Source organism: Podarcis raffonei, chromosome 3 (assembly GCF_027172205.1).
Source record: "Podarcis raffonei isolate rPodRaf1 chromosome 3, rPodRaf1.pri, whole genome shotgun sequence".
NCBI classification, from domain to species: Eukaryota; Metazoa; Chordata; class Lepidosauria; order Squamata; family Lacertidae; genus Podarcis; species Podarcis raffonei.
The window spans coordinates 107866992-107884230 of NC_070604.1; the positions used below are offsets into that span (position 1 = coordinate 107866992).

General features: G+C 52.4%; 1 protein-coding gene across 13 annotated transcripts in view; it reads left to right on the plus strand.

The window, feature by feature from the left end:
- SLC8A1 (solute carrier family 8 member A1) overlaps nucleotides 1-17239 on the plus strand; it is a 309346-nt gene that overhangs the window by 34020 nt on the left and 258087 nt on the right. For 9 of the 13 annotated variants that reach the window (XM_053383498.1, XM_053383499.1, XM_053383504.1 and 6 more), the window contains exon 1: nucleotides 13532-13790. The exons of 3 other annotated variants lie outside the window; for them this stretch is intronic. In XM_053383498.1, the coding sequence (XP_053239473.1) occupies nucleotides 13547-13790 (244 nt within the window). In that variant the 5' untranslated portion in view covers nucleotides 13532-13546. Of the gene's footprint in view, nucleotides 1-12898; nucleotides 13006-13531; nucleotides 13791-17239 lie in introns of those variants that run through there. One more of the 13 variants, XM_053383509.1, reaches the window with a different exon arrangement.

Genomic DNA, 17239 nt, shown 5'->3' on the forward strand with positions numbered 1-17239 from the left:
GGAACGAGAACACCAAAGCCCGTTTTGCTCTGACCCCCCCCCCAGCTCCCTTTCCCTCCCTCCGCCGCCTTCCTCTTGTTGGAGAACAGTTAAAAGTCTGGTCTCTCCCCCCCCCCTTTCACCTTCGCCTTCTGCATCCCGAGCATCCTTTCTTTGGTGATTCCCACCCGCCTCCCAATTCGTATTCAGCCCATTGCTTCGCTTTCCCGTTGCGCTCCAGCTGTGCGTTAAAATGTGCGCGCGCCGCAATGAACAGGGAGCTGATGAATTAAGAGTCCATTGGCCTTTTTTTTATTATTCTGCACAGTTTTAATAAGAAGCATAAATAAGGACTGTGTGGGTGGTTTTCTCGCAAGTATTTGTTCTCCACCGGCGGTTGCGGCGCTCATTTGGTCTCCTCGCTTCAGGATCCAAGTAAATGTTGGTTATGTTATGGGTTTCCCACACTCACTTTCGCTCTCAATCACCTTCTTAGGCCGCTTCCTTCATCTGCTTGGTGCAGAAGGCTCTTAGCTGCAAAAGTCCATCCATTCTCTCGTACACTCTTAAATTTTCCTCTCTCGGTGTTTCTGCACAATAATCGAAACCTGTCTCCAAGTACGGGTTTGTTTTTTTGTTTTTGTTTTTTGTTTTGGTAATTGCAACAAAATTTTAATATTCCAGCTTCCCAGAATAGTGGATTGCTGCAATGTGTTGTATATGAGGCTGCCCTGGGAGATGACCTGGAAGCTCCAATCGGTGCAGAATATGAGTGCCTTAATGCTAACTGGTCCAGCCAGATGGCATCATGTCACACCAATTCTGAAAGATGCCCGTTCGCCTCAGAGCTGCTGTTGCTGTCCTTTAAAGCCCTGAATGGCTGGGACCCAAATGCCTGAAGAAGAGCTTCTCCCTATAGCAGCCTGCCCATCTTCAGGGGAGAATATTCTCCATGCCCTGTTCCAGGGTGAAGTTTGTTGGGTGGCAACCGAGAATCTCGCCTTCTCTGGAGGGTCTTCCTTCTAGGGGTGCAACTGGCACCAATGTGACAATCATATCCGCACCAGGTTAGACATCATTGACTTGCCCAGGAATTTTAAAGTTCAGGGTTTGAATAGCAACTAGTACAGGCATCCCCAACCTGTGGCCCTCCAGATGTTTTGGCCTACAACTCCCATGATCCCTAGCTAACAGGACCAGTGGTCAGGGGTGATGAGAATTGTAGTCCAAAACCTCTGGAGGGCCAAAGGTTAGGGGATGCCTGATCTAGTCCCTTCTGCTTGTTTCTAACTGCATGGATAACTCATTTGGTTAGATTGTGGCGCTGATAATGCCAGGGTTGCAGGTTCAATCCCCATAAGGAAAAGCTGCATATTCCTGCATTGCAGGGGGTTGGACTAGATGATCTTTCAGTTCCCTTCCAACTCTATGATTCTATGTCTATTCCTCTGTTTTTTTTATGGTTATATGGGTTTATTGTTAATTGTAGTCACATATACACCAGGGACGGGGGTGGTGCTGTGGTCTAAACCACTGGGTCTCTTGGGCTTGCCAATCAGAAGATCAGTGGTTCAAATCTGTGTGATGGGATGAGCTTCTGATGCTCTGTCCCAGCTTCTACCAACCTTGCAGTTCGAAAGCATACCAGTGCAAGTAGTTAAATGGGTACCACTGTGGCACTTGTCACATTGCCCGTTGCACCAGAAGCAGTTTAGTCGTGCTGGCCACATAACCTGGAAAGCTGTCTGTGGACAAACACCGGCTCCCTCGGCCTGAAAAGCGAGATGAGCACCACACCCCATAGTCGCCTTTTGACGGGACTTAAATGTCCAGGGGTCCTTTACCTTTTACATCTACACCATAAATTTTAAACGCATTTGAAGCATATGGCTTTGCCTCCACCAAAGAATCCTGGGATGTGTAGCTCGCTAAAGCTGCTGGGAATTGTTGTTCTCAGAGTGGCAAACTACGGCTCCCATGGTACTTTGAGGAGGAATCCATATGCTTCAAATCTATGGCATGCATGGGACCCGTATTATATTGGATTGGTTTGCCTCATTTTTATTTACTTTTGTATACTGTCTTGGGATCTCTGTAGAGGGGCAGGCCAAAAGCATTTGCAATAAACTAAGGAAATGAATAAGGGAGGAGGGGATATCCTTGCTGCCTTCACAAATCAACCAACCTCCTTTCCCCTGCCCCCACCCAACCACCGCCAAGTTTGTGCTCCCTGCTGTCAGTTATACACTGGAAAAGCACACAGTAACGCGGCATGCTTGAGTAAGCTGCAAAGTGATGCTAAGTGGGTTTTCTCAGAAGTAAGTTCCATTCAGTTTCAAGGGGAATTACTCCCAGGCATAAGATCACTGCGTTAAAAGCAAATTAACGAGCCGTGGGCTAAAGAGGCAGCAAACAACAAATAATCCCTAAACGTCCACTGAATTAAAGAGAGACCTGTGAGTCTTGTTGTCTTTCTCTCCAAGAGAAAGGAATGACAGGAGTAATAATAATAAAATGTACTTAAATGAAACTCAGGAAACCAGTGTGCATGTGTTCAATACTGTGTTATATGTGCGCCACAAGAGCATGTGCAATTCATATGTAGGAAGTGGCATGCAGGAGCTTTTCTCCAGCCATATGTATGTGTGCAGGAGTTGTGAGCAATGTATCTTGTGTGCATGGACAGAGAGGCTGCCAGAGGGGTCGCAACCAGGAGCAACTGGTGCAGAACTGCAGAGTTGCCCTTCTGACACCAGCTCTGCAGCCACTTACTGGAACAGTGTGGGAAGAAGGGCTTCATTAACTACGAACCCCCAAATTTGGGATCCCCTCCAAACCTGTGCCAATGTTGGATTTTGGGGTGTTATATATGAACCCTGGTTTGATGTCTCAATTATTAAGTTTGGGGGTGTTGCAAAATGCGGGGGGTTCACTGCAAAATGACTGCAAAGCTTTGACACGGGTTTGGAGGGGATCCCAAATTTTGAGGCTTGTGGTTAATGAAGCTTTGGAGAAAGGCAAGGCAAGGATGGGGGCTGTATGAGCACACTGAGGGAGCCAAGCCGGCCTCCGCTGACCTCTGGTGTTCCCACCCATGCAGGCCTTGCCACCCTGCTGTGCCCACATGGCATTCTGGTAAGCAGCAGTGACGCTGGTGTCAGGAGGGCACCACTCTGTGGCACCCCCTCACCTGCCCTGCATCTGACATCATATATGATGTCAGGGGTGCACCAGGTAAAGATGCAGCTGGGCCAAAGGGGGTTTGCAGGTACCGCCAATCAGCTGATCAGTAACACCTGCAAAGCCCCATGCAGAGCTCTTTGCAACCACCAATGGTCAGGTGGTCATTGGGGCTACTGTGCAGGGAGCTATGCAAAAACCAGTCAACTGATGTCATTGTGATATCAGGTGATTGACAGGGAGGTGGGCGGCTGGGGGCATGGGCATAGCCAGGATTTTTGTTGGGGGGGCAGGCCTTTGGTTGGGGCCTATGTATTTTTATTGATTTAGTGGGGCAGCTGCCCCTCCCTGCCCCCCCCGGCTATGCCCATGGCTGGGGGTGGAAGAGATAAGGATCCAGCCCACTAGCTGGGTGTGTATCACCTAAGAGCAAAGGAAGTGTTATTCTTGCTTCAGAACTGCAATTTATACTGAAATCCATGTGGATTTGATCAATTGCTTAACAAAGACATACTCATACCATTACCCGACTAAGATTCCTTATAGCCGGTGACAGCCCTATCACAGAAGCAGTCTTCAGATGTCTGCAGCCTGTGTAAAAGGTGGAAAGAGGACTGGATATTCATGCCTAGGTGCCAATTAGACTCTGTAGAAGGAGCTCTTTTTGTCCTCTTGCCTGGCTGATATGAATAAACAGGGCGAGAGGACTTTGCTTTTTTTCATAACTGATGCATGAAAGTACAAGGCAGCATCCTAACAGGGCTCAGAATGGAATGCAAGAGAAACTTCTGCGGCACAGATGTTAAACAGACGATGAGTGCAAGCGCTGCAGATCAGGCCTACCATAGGTCTCACTTAATTTTTCTGCCTGTTGTCTGTGTGCTAAAATGCCTGGCCATGTGATGGGCATGGCACAGAAAAATAGGGGGAGCTCAAAACCATGTGGACAATTTTAGTGCTATCAGGGCCGGCTCTACGGTTAGGCAGAGTTAGTCATCTTAAGCTGCAAATTTTCATGGTCAGAGAACAAACTGTCCGTGTTAGTTAATTTATTAGTGTATTTTTACTGCCAGAGAAGGGGAGAGGTGCTTGTGGGATGTTCTGCTGTAGGTACCAAAATAACTTATGGCCTTGGGTATTATGCACCTTGACTTGGGGTATGTTCACATTTCTTCCTTAAGAGCACAGTGAAGTTGTTTTCTCCTAGTACATTTCACAACTCTTCCCCTCCTCACCCCTATCACATAATCAGCATGGCTTGACCAGTGTCAGATTCATTTCTGTTCATGTACGCACTGGGGGCATTAAGTGGGGTGGTCACCCGTAAGCAAAGGCGTTCACACCTTGCCCAGAAACAAATTAAGAATGGCCTAAGAACTCCAGCAAGGATGCGTGTGGCGCTGTGGGTTAAACCACAGAGCCTAGGACTTGCCGATCAGAAGGTTGGCGGTTCGAATCCCCGCGACGGGGTGAGCTCCCGTTGCTCGGTCCCTGCTCCTGCCAACCTAGCAGTTCGAAAGCACGTCAAAGTGCAAGTAGATCAATAGGTACCGCTCCGGCGGGAAGGTAAACAGTGTTTCTGTGCACTGCTCTGGTTCGCCAGAAGCGGCTTAGTCATGCTGGCCACATGACCTGTATGCCGGCTGTATGCCAGCTCCCTCAGCCAATAAAGCAAGATGAGCGCTGCAATCCCAGAGTCGGCCATGACTGGACCTAATGGTCAGGGGTCCCTTTACCTTTACCTTTTAAGAACTCCAGCTAGTGTGAAGCTGGTTTGAGAAACAAGGCATCAGGCAGAAGTATCTGCTAACAAAGTCCAAGATGCATATGCACTTTGGATAACATGGTGCGACCACAGGTTAAAAACTCAGCACTGAAAACACAGTGAATGCACAGTCAACAGGACTGTGAACACAACCAGGGAGGAGGGCAGGCAGGATGCCTTTTGCTATAGTGCATCAGGCAGCAAAATGTGTTGGGTAGGCTTATATGATGTTGAGAGAGAGAATGTACTAAAGAAACAACAACTCCATGGAAAAAGGGGTGGGAAGTCAACAAAAACGAGAGAAAAGATGAAATTGTGTTTTGACTGTCTAGGTTAAAAATGTTGAAACTTAATAAAATATAATGGGGAGAGAGAGAGAATGTACCAATTTCCAGTATGCTAGGCAAACCAGCAGGTCCAGCTTCACCCCCCAGGGTAGGAAAAATTAATGACAAAAAGTCAGCTATTTGCCTTAGGATATGTTTCAGAGTATCAATTTCCCCTAATATGCCTCCTTTATCTTACTTTCCTTACATAAGATCGGAGATACATTCTTCTCCCCACCCCCAGGCAAGTATTATGTTTAAAAACAATACAACACCAATGGCCCTTTAGCACAATGAGAATTTATAAGTTTAGAGTAGAGCTAAGCAGAAGTTTCTCAGAAGACTGCCCCACCACCACACTTTTTCCCACGGGGGGGGGGGAGGGAAGGGAAGCATTTTGTAGACGTTTCTCAAAATATTTTCCACCATTTCTTTGCAGAATTTATCCTCCCCCTGGAGAAATTTGGTGGAACGGTTGCCCACAATTTCTCTGCCACCAAATGGTGGGGTAGATCTTGAGGGGCCATTTGCGCACAGCTGTAGTCTGGAAGGTTGTGGACTCTCCTTCCTTGGAGGTTTTCAAACAGAGGTTGGATGGCCATCTGTCATGGATGTTTTAGTTGAGATTCCTGCATCACAGGCGGTTGAACTAGATGACCCTTGGAGTTCCCTTCCAACTTTCCAATTCTATGACTCTATTGTCTTTCAAGGTGGGATCCTGTCTGACTATTGTGTGTCCCTGGTATCATCTAGATCAGAGGTTGCCAACGGGGTGCCCGTGGGCGCAATGGCACCCTTGAAGTCTTCCCCCAGTGCCCACGAAACCTCAGAGCCTCCAAAACTAATCACTGCTTCCTCTCCCAGGTCATGAGGTGGCTACCTTTTTCTTCCTGGAAAACTACATAGAACTGAAAGAGGAAGGTGTAAGAGTGAAACGCTAGTCTTTCCCACTTCCTGTTTTAGTTTTATGTACTTTTCAGGGCTCAGATACATTTTTCTCAGGCTTTTACCCAAATCCCGTGGGAAAACAAAACATGCATACACACACTTTCTCTCTTTCTGTCTCTTGGAGGGGACAGGAGAGAGAAGCGGATACGGAGGAGGTTTGAGAGAAGTGCCCAGAGGAGGCAGCTCATGGAACTCACTCAGAAATCCTTAAAAGGCCTAAAAATTGGCAGTCCCTCTTCTAGATGATTGGTGTTGAAATATACTCAGAGTCGCGAAGTGATTTCATGCTCTTTATTCAGCTCATAGTGGTGAGGAGGAATGAATGAAAGTCCCCTCAAAGTATCTGCTTTATATACATTATTTACACAATGGGCTGCACATGATTGGCTAATTCCGGAATTCTACTGTAAGCCAATCAGGTTGTGGATTCACTTCTATCTGGAGCATGATTGGGTAGTTCCTGCCAACCAATCATGCTGCTGCATTGTTCTAGGACCAATCAGACTGCTGCATTCTGAATCCTATTGTTCTAGGACCAATCAGACTGCTGCCTTTTGGATCCTATTGTTCTAGGACCAATCAGACTGCTGCAGTTTGGATCCTATTCAACTCAGTACATAACACCCCTCCCCTCTAAGTTCCAGTCCTGCCCGGGAGGTCGCATTCATAGTCCTCGAGGTACGCTGGCGGCCTACGTGTGCGTTGCGGCCTGGGGTGTTCCCTGGTCCGGGGTCCAGGTTCTGGCTCGTGTTCCAAGGATGCTGGCTGTGATGGGGCTATTTGGTCTGGCGCAACCGGCTCGCTCAGTCGTGGTTCTGGTTCCGGTGTCCTTTCGGCCTCGCAGGTCCTCTCTGTATTTACTGATTCTGCCTCTCCTGCTGGCCCCTCGTGCTCTATGGGCCTCACTGCCCCTCTGTTCCCTTGGGACTCCTCTGACCTTTCCTCCTCCTGGTTTTCTCCCGGGAATCGTCGCCGTATCTGGTCGCAGTGGCGGCGCCAGCATTGCCCCCCATCTGTTAGCACCTCATACGACACGGGGCCAGTGACCCTGGTGACTGTGGCGGGTACCCATGCTGGGCCTGCCCCAAAATTCTTTGCGTACACTGGGTCCTGGGCCTCGAAGGTCCGGGGGTTCCTGCCTTCCCCCACCACTACCTCATCCTGAGCTCTATCGGGGTGAATGCGGTCCAATCTGATTGCAAGGCGCCGACCCATTAGTAGTTCAGCGGGGCTCCGGCCAGTCGTTGAGCTGGGGGTGCTGTGCTGTGCTAGAAGGAATGTGGCAAGGCGGTACTCCCAATCCCCTTGCGTCATGCGGCGAAGGGTGTCCTTGGTGGTCCGCACCATGCGTTCTGCTTGGCCATTGGTGGCAGGATGGAATGGCGCCGAACGGATGTGGCGGATGGCGTTCTGCGCTGTGAAGGTTTGGAATTCTCCTGACGTAAATGCAGTCCCGTTGTCTGAGACGAGAGTGTCAGGGAGCCCGTGGGTTGCAAACAGCCTGCGTAGTACCCGGATGGCTGCGGACGTAGAAGTGGACGGTACCAGTGCGACTTCCAGCCATTTGGTGTAGGAGTCCACCACTATGAAGAATGTTTTCCCCTGAAAGGGGCCAGCGAAGTCCACATGCAGGCGTGACCATGGTGCTCGGGCGGACTCCCAGGACTGGACTGGGGCCCTTGGGGGATCTGGGCGGGATTCTTGGCAGGCCTGGCAGTGTTTGACCCAGGCCTCTATCTCTCCGTCGATCCCCGGCCACCACACATAACTCCTGGCAAGGGCCTTCATTCTTACTACCCCTGGGTGTGTCTCGTGTAGGGCTGTGAGGACCCTTTTGCGGAGGGGCTGGGGAACAATGACCCTGCTTCCCCATAACAGGCACCCCTTGTGGGCCGACAGTTCATGTTTGCGGGTTGTGTAGCCGGCGAATTCTGGCCCGGGGCTGCTGCTGGGCCATCCCCTCCACACCCAGTCCAGGACCCGGGAGATGACCCTATCTTTCTTGGAATGGTGTGCAACTTCTTGTGCCTGAATGGGGCGGTCGGGAAGCAGCTCCAGGCTCATAACCTCTTGTGCAGGTGCTGGGTCGGGGCCTGTTTCCGGTAGTGGTAGCCTGCTGAGGGCATCCGCATGGCCCATCGCCTTCCCCGGACGGTGAATCAGTGCATACTGGTAGCTGGCAAGGAAAATTGACCACCTGAGGACGCGAGGAGACAGCACTTGGGGGGTCTGCTTTTCAGGGGCAAATAAGCCAAGCAACGGCTTGTGGTCAGTCACCACGGTGAAGGGCCGCCCGTACAAGAAATCATGGAATTTTTTTACTCCCTTCACGATTGCCAGACCCTCCTTGTCGATTTGCGAGTAGTTCCGCTCGGTTGCGTTGAGTGTCTGGGAAAAGTATGCCACCGGTACCTCTCTTCCATCTGGGAGTTGGTGTCCCAGGACAGCGCCAATTCCATAGGGCGAGGCATCGCATGCTAGCACCACCGGCAGCCTCTCGTCGAAGTGTGCCAAGACCGAGTTTGAGACAAGCAAGTCCTTGACTGCCTGGAATGCGGCCTCCTGGCGCTGGCCCCACACCCAAGGGGCCCGCTTGTCCAGGAGTCTGTGTAGGGGCTCTGCTACCGCCGCCTTGTGGGGAAGGAAGGAATGGTAAAAGTTCAATAGTCCCAAGAAGGCCTGAAGTTCAGTCTTGTTCTTGGGCGCTGGGGCATCACAAATGGCCCGTACCTTGTCCCCAGTCGGGTGGACCCCTTCTGCGTCCACCATAAATCCCAGAAAGTCCACCTGAGGCACTCCTAGTAGACATTTTTCCCGCTTCACCTTGAGACCCGCCGTCTGGAAACGGTGCAGAACGGTGCGGAGGCGGTCCTCAAACTCCTCTGGTGTGGGCCCGGCAATCAACACATCATCGAAGAAGGGGGTGACGCCAGGAATCCCTTTAAGTAGAGAGTCCATTAGATTCTGGAATATGCCTGGTGCCACGCTGACACCGAATTGCAGCCGCTTTACCCTGAATGCTCCTCTGTGCGTCACAATCGTCTGTGCCTCTGCTGTGGCCTCATCTACTGGCAGCTGTTGATATGCTTGGGCCAAGTCCAGCTTGCCAAAAATTTTCGACCCAGCCAGGGTGGCAAGAACATGGCTGACCACTGGCACTGGGTATGCATGGGCCGTGAGGGCCTTGTTTATGGTACATTTGTAGTCTGCGCAGATGCGGACTGAACCATTAGGCTTGACGGGCGTGACGATTGGGGTTTCCCAGGGGGCATTAGGCACCGGCTCCAGCACTCCTTGCTCCACGAGCCGGTCCAATTCCTCGTCTATACGGGGTTTCAGGGCGAACGGGACCCGGCGGGCCTTGAGCCTGACCGGTCGTACTGCGGGGTCAAGCTGTAGAGCAATGGGGGGGCCCGTATACTGTCCCAATTTCCCATCGAAAACCCCCGGAAATTCCTTGCATACTGCGTCCACGTCCACTTGTAAGCTAGTGTGGTTCACCCCGGTGACGGCTAGCCCCAGTGGTCCAAACCATGCCAATCCCAGTAAGCTAATGTAGGGGCCCTTGACCACAAGCAAGTCCAGTTGCCGCGTCCGCCCTCGGTATTGCACCCTGAAGGTCCCCACCCCCATTGTGGGGACCTTACGTTTTTGGAAGTCCCGGAGGGTGAATGGGGCCGGCCTGAGTTTGGGACCCCCAGTAGGACACAGTTTCCTTAAGGTCCTTGCCGAGATTATGGATAGAGTTGAACCCGTGTCAAGCTCCATGCGGCATGGGGCCCCCTCTATCTGTACGTCAACATAAATTTTCTCTACGTTGGGGTGGGGCAACTGGTATACCTGGAATTCCGTGAGCTCTGTCGAGTTGCCTTGGTGCGTTGGGCCCCGGGACCTGGGGCTCTTGGATTGGTCATCTGATGCCTGGCGTCGGGTGGGCCGAGCCCGACACACCCGGGCGATGTGTCCCAATTTTCTGCACTGCCTGCACTCTGCGTTGCGGAAACGGCAGGTCCTCCTCTCGTGACTTTCTCCACAGCTTGCGCAGCTCCCTCCTTCTCGTCGAGGCAGCTGTGGTATGTGGGCTGCTTGAGTGCGCTGCTGTACTCGGTGCACCTCCTCCCTGTCGGATCCTGAGTCGTCGGTGAGGTCTTCGTGGTGGACCCTCGGTTGGGACAGCTGGCTCGGCCGTGCCTCTTGCGTCGACCTCTCGGCAGCTTCCGTTGCCAGGGCCTCCTCCAGAGCGACCTGGAACGTTAGGTCCTTCTTAGCGTAGAGGCGTCGTTGCAGCTTCTCATCCTTCAGGCCACCGACGAGGCGGTCACGAAGCATGTTCTCCAGCTCTGAGAAGTTGCAGAACCGGGCGGCTTGGCGGAGAGACGTCACAAACCCAGTTATGGTTTCCCCAGGGGCTTGCCGCTTTGCGTAGAAGGCATTTCGACGAGCCACCACTGAGGGCTGCGGCGAAAAGTGCCCCTTCAGCTGTTCCATTATTGTTTTGTATGGAACAGTAGCGACGTCTTCAGGCGCAAGGAGGGCCCGGGCGATTTCAAACGTCTCCTCTCCGCAGACGCTGAAGAATATTGCCCTCTTCTTGGCGTCTTCTTCATCGGTGACCCCTTTGGCTTCTAGGAGGAAGGTGAAACGGGAGGCGTACGCTTCCCAGTCTCCAGATGCTGGGTTGAATGGCGAGAAGCTGTTGTCGGTTGCCATTCTGAGTTCCTTGTGTCCCGGAGCTGAAGCCTGGATACACGGTGCGAGGCAGCGGTGCGGCAGGTGGCGGTGCTGCGGTGCTGTGTGTGGCAGTCAGCTCAGCGGGATCCCACCTTCGTCGCCAGTGAAATATACTCAGAGTCGCGAAGTGATTTCATGCTCTTTATTCAGCTCATAGTGGTGAGGAGGAATGAATGAAAGTCCCCTCAAAGTATCTGCTTTATATACATTATTTACACAATGGGCTGCACATGATTGGCTAATTCCGGAATTCTACTGTAAGCCAATCAGGTTGTGGATTCACTTCTATCTGGAGCATGATTGGGTAGTTCCTGCCAACCAATCATGCTGCTGCATTGTTCTAGGACCAATCAGACTGCTGCATTCTGAATCCTATTGTTCTAGGACCAATCAGACTGCTGCCTTTTGGATCCTATTGTTCTAGGACCAATCAGACTGCTGCAGTTTGGATCCTATTCAACTCAGTACATAACAGGTGTCTTAGGGTTGAGATAGGACAGGAATGTAGGGCAAGGGAACAAGTGCCGCTGGTGGAGTGTTCAACATACATTCGCATAACTGGATACACTTTTTCGAGTCAGTTAAAAGAGTGTGAGCTGTGAGCTAAGGAGTGCTGGAGATTTTTGCACTCTTGCTCAGTTCAGCACTCTGCACACCCAACAAGTGCAGGCACTTATGGCAAGTCACAACTGGCCGAGATGTGGAAGGATTTGTGTTCATGCTATGTATATGTATGGTCTGGGAATGTCCTATGAGGAACTCCAACTTGAACGAAAACAAGCTAGACTTCAGCTTGACTGTGTATGCAGCTGTACGTCAGTAAAAGCACTTGGAGGAGCAATCTGGCCATTGACTCTCAGCTTAACTAACCTCGCAGGGCTGTTGTGCGAGGATGAAGCGGGGAGCAGAGAACTGACTCTACAGGTAGAACATCTCTGTGCACAGGTGACACGCCACGTTAGGAAGGAAGAAGCGCTCGCTCACATCCGCCTTCCTGCAAAAACCACCCAACGAGCGCCACAGGTATATTCATTCACACGTTCAGGCGAAGCTCCGCTCTCGCGTGTCGCTGGCGAAAACTCCCCCGCAGCAGCAGCAGCAGCCGCCACGCGCGTGCAGGGCGCGTGGCGAGTCTGGGGACGGGGGTGGGAGGATCTTGCATGCTGATAAGGTGCGCGTGTGCGTCCGTCCGCGCGGAGGGGGTGGGCTGGAGCGCTGACTGGCACCTCGCCACCTTCCCTCAGCGAGCAAGAGAGCGAGCGAGCGAGCAAGCTGCGGCTCCCTCAGCCGCGGTAGCGCCGAGAGGAAATCCGGGAAAGAGCTCCCTCAGCCAGTCGAAAAGAGGCGAAGCCGCTCGCTCTTTTTCTCTCTCTCAGGGAGCTGCCGCCGCCGGCGCGCTTCGAGTCCCAAAGTCGAACCGAAGTGGAGAAACGCGCGCGAAAGGCGAGCGGCGGCGGCGGCGACCCTTTGGCCCGCCTGTCCCTTCCGCCACCCAGGGCAGCATGAGGAGGGGCTGCTTGCCGGCTGCTGCTGCCGCTTCCAGCGTCGGAGAAGGAGCGCAGGGACGCCGCCGAAGCCGAAGGAGAGGCGGGGAAGGCGCGCCGAGGAGGCAGCTCGCTCGTGGACCCGCCGCGCTCTGAGGGGACGCCGCTCGCCGCCTTTTCTCCTCGCTGCTGTTGCCGCCGCCGCCTCTCCTCCTCCTCCTCCTCCTCCTCGCTGGGCGCGTGTCTGTCTGTCTGCCTGCTCGCTCGCTCGCTCTCCGGCTCCCTCGCCCGCGACTCCTTCCTTCCAAGGGGGGCGCCGGCTGCTGCTCTTCGCCGCCGCCGCGCTGCATGGGGCGCGAGCGCTTGGCGCTTTCCAGATATGGTCAAGGCGGCGTCGGGGGTGGAGGTGGCGCTGCCGGCCGCGGCGGGCTCTCTGTGATCGCCGGCACCCGAGGAGGGGGGCCCGGCGGCGGGAGGAAGAAGCGGACCCGCTGAAGGAAGGCGAGTAGCAACAGCGGCGGCGGCGGCGCTTGCCTACTCCTGCCCACAACCAGCCAGCCAGGGAGCGGCGGGCGAGCAACTCTGTCTGCAGGTAGGTAAGGAGCGGAAGCAGGAAGAGGCTTTTGTGTCCCGCTGACAGGGCTGCTCGGTGGCCAGCAGCGACCCGGCAGGAGCCTCCGCCGCCCCTCCGGGTGGGCCCTCGCCGCCTGCCGCGCGCGCTCGCCCGACCTCTCCGAGAGCGGGCGGGCACCTTGCAAAGAGCGGCTGGCTGCATGGACGGAGGAGGAGGGAAGAATGGACCGGGAGGGACCGAGGGCTTCTCCGTCTCCCCTCGGCTGGCTGGTGGGCAGCACCTGTGCCGAGGACCCCACACCCATTGCAGTGTGTGCGGAAATGTGCCTTCCCGAGAGGGGAGGGGAGCACTAGCGTAACGGTGGGGTGGGGAGAGAGAGAAGGCGCTGGGCTCAAAAGCTGGTGTTGCAAAAGCGGCGAGGGTGCCTGGCCAGGGGCTGTGGGGGGCTCCCGCGGACCAGCTCCCGGGGAGATGTGGGGTGCGGAGATGCCCTTCCTCGGAGATGCTCAGAGAGAGGAACGAGTGATGGGGTGGGGTTGGGGAGGGGGCGCCAGGCGGGATGCTTAAGGATGCTGAAGTCTGGTCCTCCTCCTTAGGCAAGGTTCCCTATCTGGTGTTGTGTGTGTGTGTGTCTGTGTGTGTTGCCCGCGCCTCTCCGCAAACACGCCCCCTTTGCCCACCCTCTCTCCCCTCCTCCCGCTGCTCCCTGCGTGGCTGCCCAGGGTGGGAACTTCCCAGGCACCTCGTGCTGCTTGCAGGGATCTCCCCGGCGACCGAGGGAGGGACCTGTTGCTGCAGAGGAGGTAAATATATATATATTTATATTTTTTAAAAATCTGATTTCAGTATATATGAAGAAGGGGATTCTGCTCCGGCTTCGGAGGATGCTGCTGTAGCGGCGGCGGCGGCTGCCTCTGGCGTGTCCGCTCCATTGACAGCGCTGCAGCCGGGATGATGAATGGCTGGGAGCGGAGATTCGTATTTCCCTCTTCCGTCGGCGGGAGGGAGAGGAACCAGCCCGGGTGGCTTTTGGGGTGTGATTGGTTTTGTGTGCAAGGGGAAGCGAATGGCGCTGGGCGTCTTCAGCCAGGGAAAGGGCACCCCTCTCCCGCAGTAAATGGGAGGCAGAGGGGTGGAGACTGCGCCGGTGGCTGGAGGGTCTGCATATGCAGAGGGTATCAGGAAAAGGATGATGATGATTATTATTATTTTTAAAAAAGCTGCCGTTTCTAGGCAAACTCGCTGTCTTATTCTTAGCAGCTGCTCTGTGACCAGCAAAGGAAAAGCGGTGTGTGTGTGTTGAAAGAGAGAGAGATCGTGTGTGCAGGCACCACGGTTCTGGATGGAAACCAGAGTTTGCCTGGAAAGGGAGAGAAACCATAGCTTGGAACCTCGTGCGATTCTTGCATCTCATTTCAGCGATGAGGAGGAAAGGGCTGATGCCGTCAAAGTGGGTGGGTGGGAGGGAGAGGTGTCCTGGTTGAGGGATAAGCCAGAGGCTATCGGGATCCAGGTATCTCTTTCTAGCATGACTACAGAACACACCCACCTAAAGGAATCTCCCTTTCCATGCCCCTGCCACTCCCTCCTACATAGGTCAATGTGGTAGCGGATGGATAGAACAGCTGCATTGGGACCACTGCATGGGTGGGTGGGTGGGGTGGGGTGTGCTTCTGGGCAGCATCCTGCCTTCCTGCATGGTTGAGAGACATAAGGTGCACATCTCCTTCCTTGAGCCTCCCTTGAACTTAAGCAACTGTGAGATGGCAACCTTGGGATGCAAAGGGGGAGCCTTTCGCGTCTCCTGCAAATAGTCTCTTTGCGGCTGCATTTTTAATTTTTTCTTAATCATGGCATTGACTTAAATGTGCTAAAGCATTTAACTACAAAGAGATGGGAGGGATGCATACATGAAAAGCCATCGTGGAGCCATTCACGGCTGTAGCAGCACCGCTATAGTTTCCATGGCTGTGGGAAGGTGGCTTTTAGCCTTGCGCCAGCCATGCTGGGGATCTGTGGGTGAGCATTTGCATGGTACTCCCTGCCATGTATATAGAAGTGCAGGTTAGAGATGGCTATTTCCAGCAAGGTGCTTGAAGTAGCAAAAGAAGTAGCCCAAGTGGCTTCGATCAACATGCTGTCCGAAAGCATCTGCAGGTGTTTCTTGAAGCAGATTGTCAGAAATAGGCGTGCCGAACTTGTGCTTGTGTGCCTGGGTGGGGAGAGAGAGCTCCGCACATACCGAAACCTGCAGACTTTCAGCAAGGGAAAAGCACCTCCGAAATAGCCGTAATTGTACATCACACAAGGTTTCTAATGAGCAAGGCAAGGTAGCAGGGAGAAATATAGTGAACAAAAAACCAGCATGTTAGAGAGAGGGTGGAAAGCTTAGTGATGAGAAAATGCCATTTCTCAAGCACAGCATGGGAGCAAGTAGAGGGTTAACTGGAAAATGTTCTTCCACGGGGGCTCACTCTAATTTTCTTCATTTTTCCACAACAGTTGCTCAGTCTGACAAGCAAAAGCAAACTGCTGCCTTTGTAGCACTTGTTAATTTTGCTTGATTTAGCATGTTTGCTGTTGGACGAAAATCGATTTTTCTTTTTCCTGCACAGCAAATTCGCTGGCTCCCCACAACACACACTTTCCCTTTAGATATTTACTTAAGTCTCTTCCTCAGGCAAAGTAAATAATTAGAGACACCTGCAGCCCTGATTGAGTTCTAATTCTCTTTCCAAGCAATGCGGGATTCGTACTATTAGGAACTCCATTATTGTCAAGAAACACATTGCGTAGGTTTCATCTTCTAGGTGGAAGCATGAATGCATCTTACCAGTAGTTTTAGTTTAATTCTTTAATAGCAGCCTGGCTGATTTTTTAATATCCTGGTTGTGCAAAGCAACCTTTCCAACAGGGGTAGGTTGTATAGTAGCAGCAAACTGCCAAAACACACTACCAACCCTGTAAACAGATGGGGGAAGAGCCTTACTTTCTAAAAAGAAGGAAAGCCATAATAACATACAAAAGGGTTAGCTCTAGTGGATGCAATTAATTTTGCTGCTCTCTTTGTTCCAGCTTTATAGGCAGTCTGTTCAAATCCATCCAGGTGTGCAGGACCGATTTCTCTCTTTCTGTCTTCTCATCATCTTTAATCAGCTAGGTGGTTCAGTGACATTTTTTTTTCTCCCACTTCCATCTGCCGAATCCTTCTGCAACCTGAACAAATTTTATACAGTATATTCCCAAGGTGTTCAGGAGGCTGTTTTTTTTATAATGCTAAAATCTACTATCCCAGCTCCACACTTTTCTGTGGAGCTGCCCAGATCCTTCTTCCCGTGGGACGAAGCCGTTCTTGCTGGCACCCCATATCGGGGGTTCCCAGAGCCTCATGGTCCTTCTGTGTCCTTCTGTGTCAGAAAACATCGGAATTGTGTGCTGGCTGGCTTAGCCTAGCAGTCCATCTAGTTCAGCGTTTTGACAGCAACCGGCCAGATGCTTAAAGCACCAATGTTGGAAAGATTCCAGGTGCTTCAATTTTTTATTTTTATTTAAAAAGCCAGCCGTTGTAGCGCCTAGAAAATGCAACATAGGCAGCCCAATAAAATGCATGCGTCTTCAGAAAAAGCCCCACGGAGTTCACAGTGGGGTTTATTCCCACGATGCAGCGAAGGCAAAGGGGGCACTGCCCCACCAACTCCAGTGTTTGCTTGGCCAGCCCCTACCTGCTTGCCTTCTTACTGACAACCAGTTCAGGGGGTGGCACAACCTGTCCGCTTCCTCCTTCTCAGTGTTGCCCTCGTAGAACTCAGCAAAGAGAACGGCAACACTAGAATTAGTTGGGTCTGCCTGTCACTGGCTCCACCTACCGTTAAGGCTTCTTGCCTTGTGCCCTATCAGTTCCAATGCGCATCTCTTGCCACTGCTCCCTCGTAAGTGCATACGATTACATTCAGTGCCGAGTGCCACAAAATCTGCAGCTGTAAATATTGGGCACCTAAACATTTTATCTTGGTTCCCAATACTGTAATTTGATTTCCACACCCCTCCTCCTTTTTCTTCAGAACTGCTTAGAGAAATTACTAGCCTTGATGTGACAGAGATAGCCCACTTTCTGTCATTATCTGGTAGTCCTGATAAATTAAGATTCTGATTTTGTCTTTCACCTGGCCACTGCTATATCTGTGTGCTGCACCAGGGCAGCATGGAAAAATGAAGACAGGCATGTCAGCATGCAGTGTTCAATGTTTTTCTT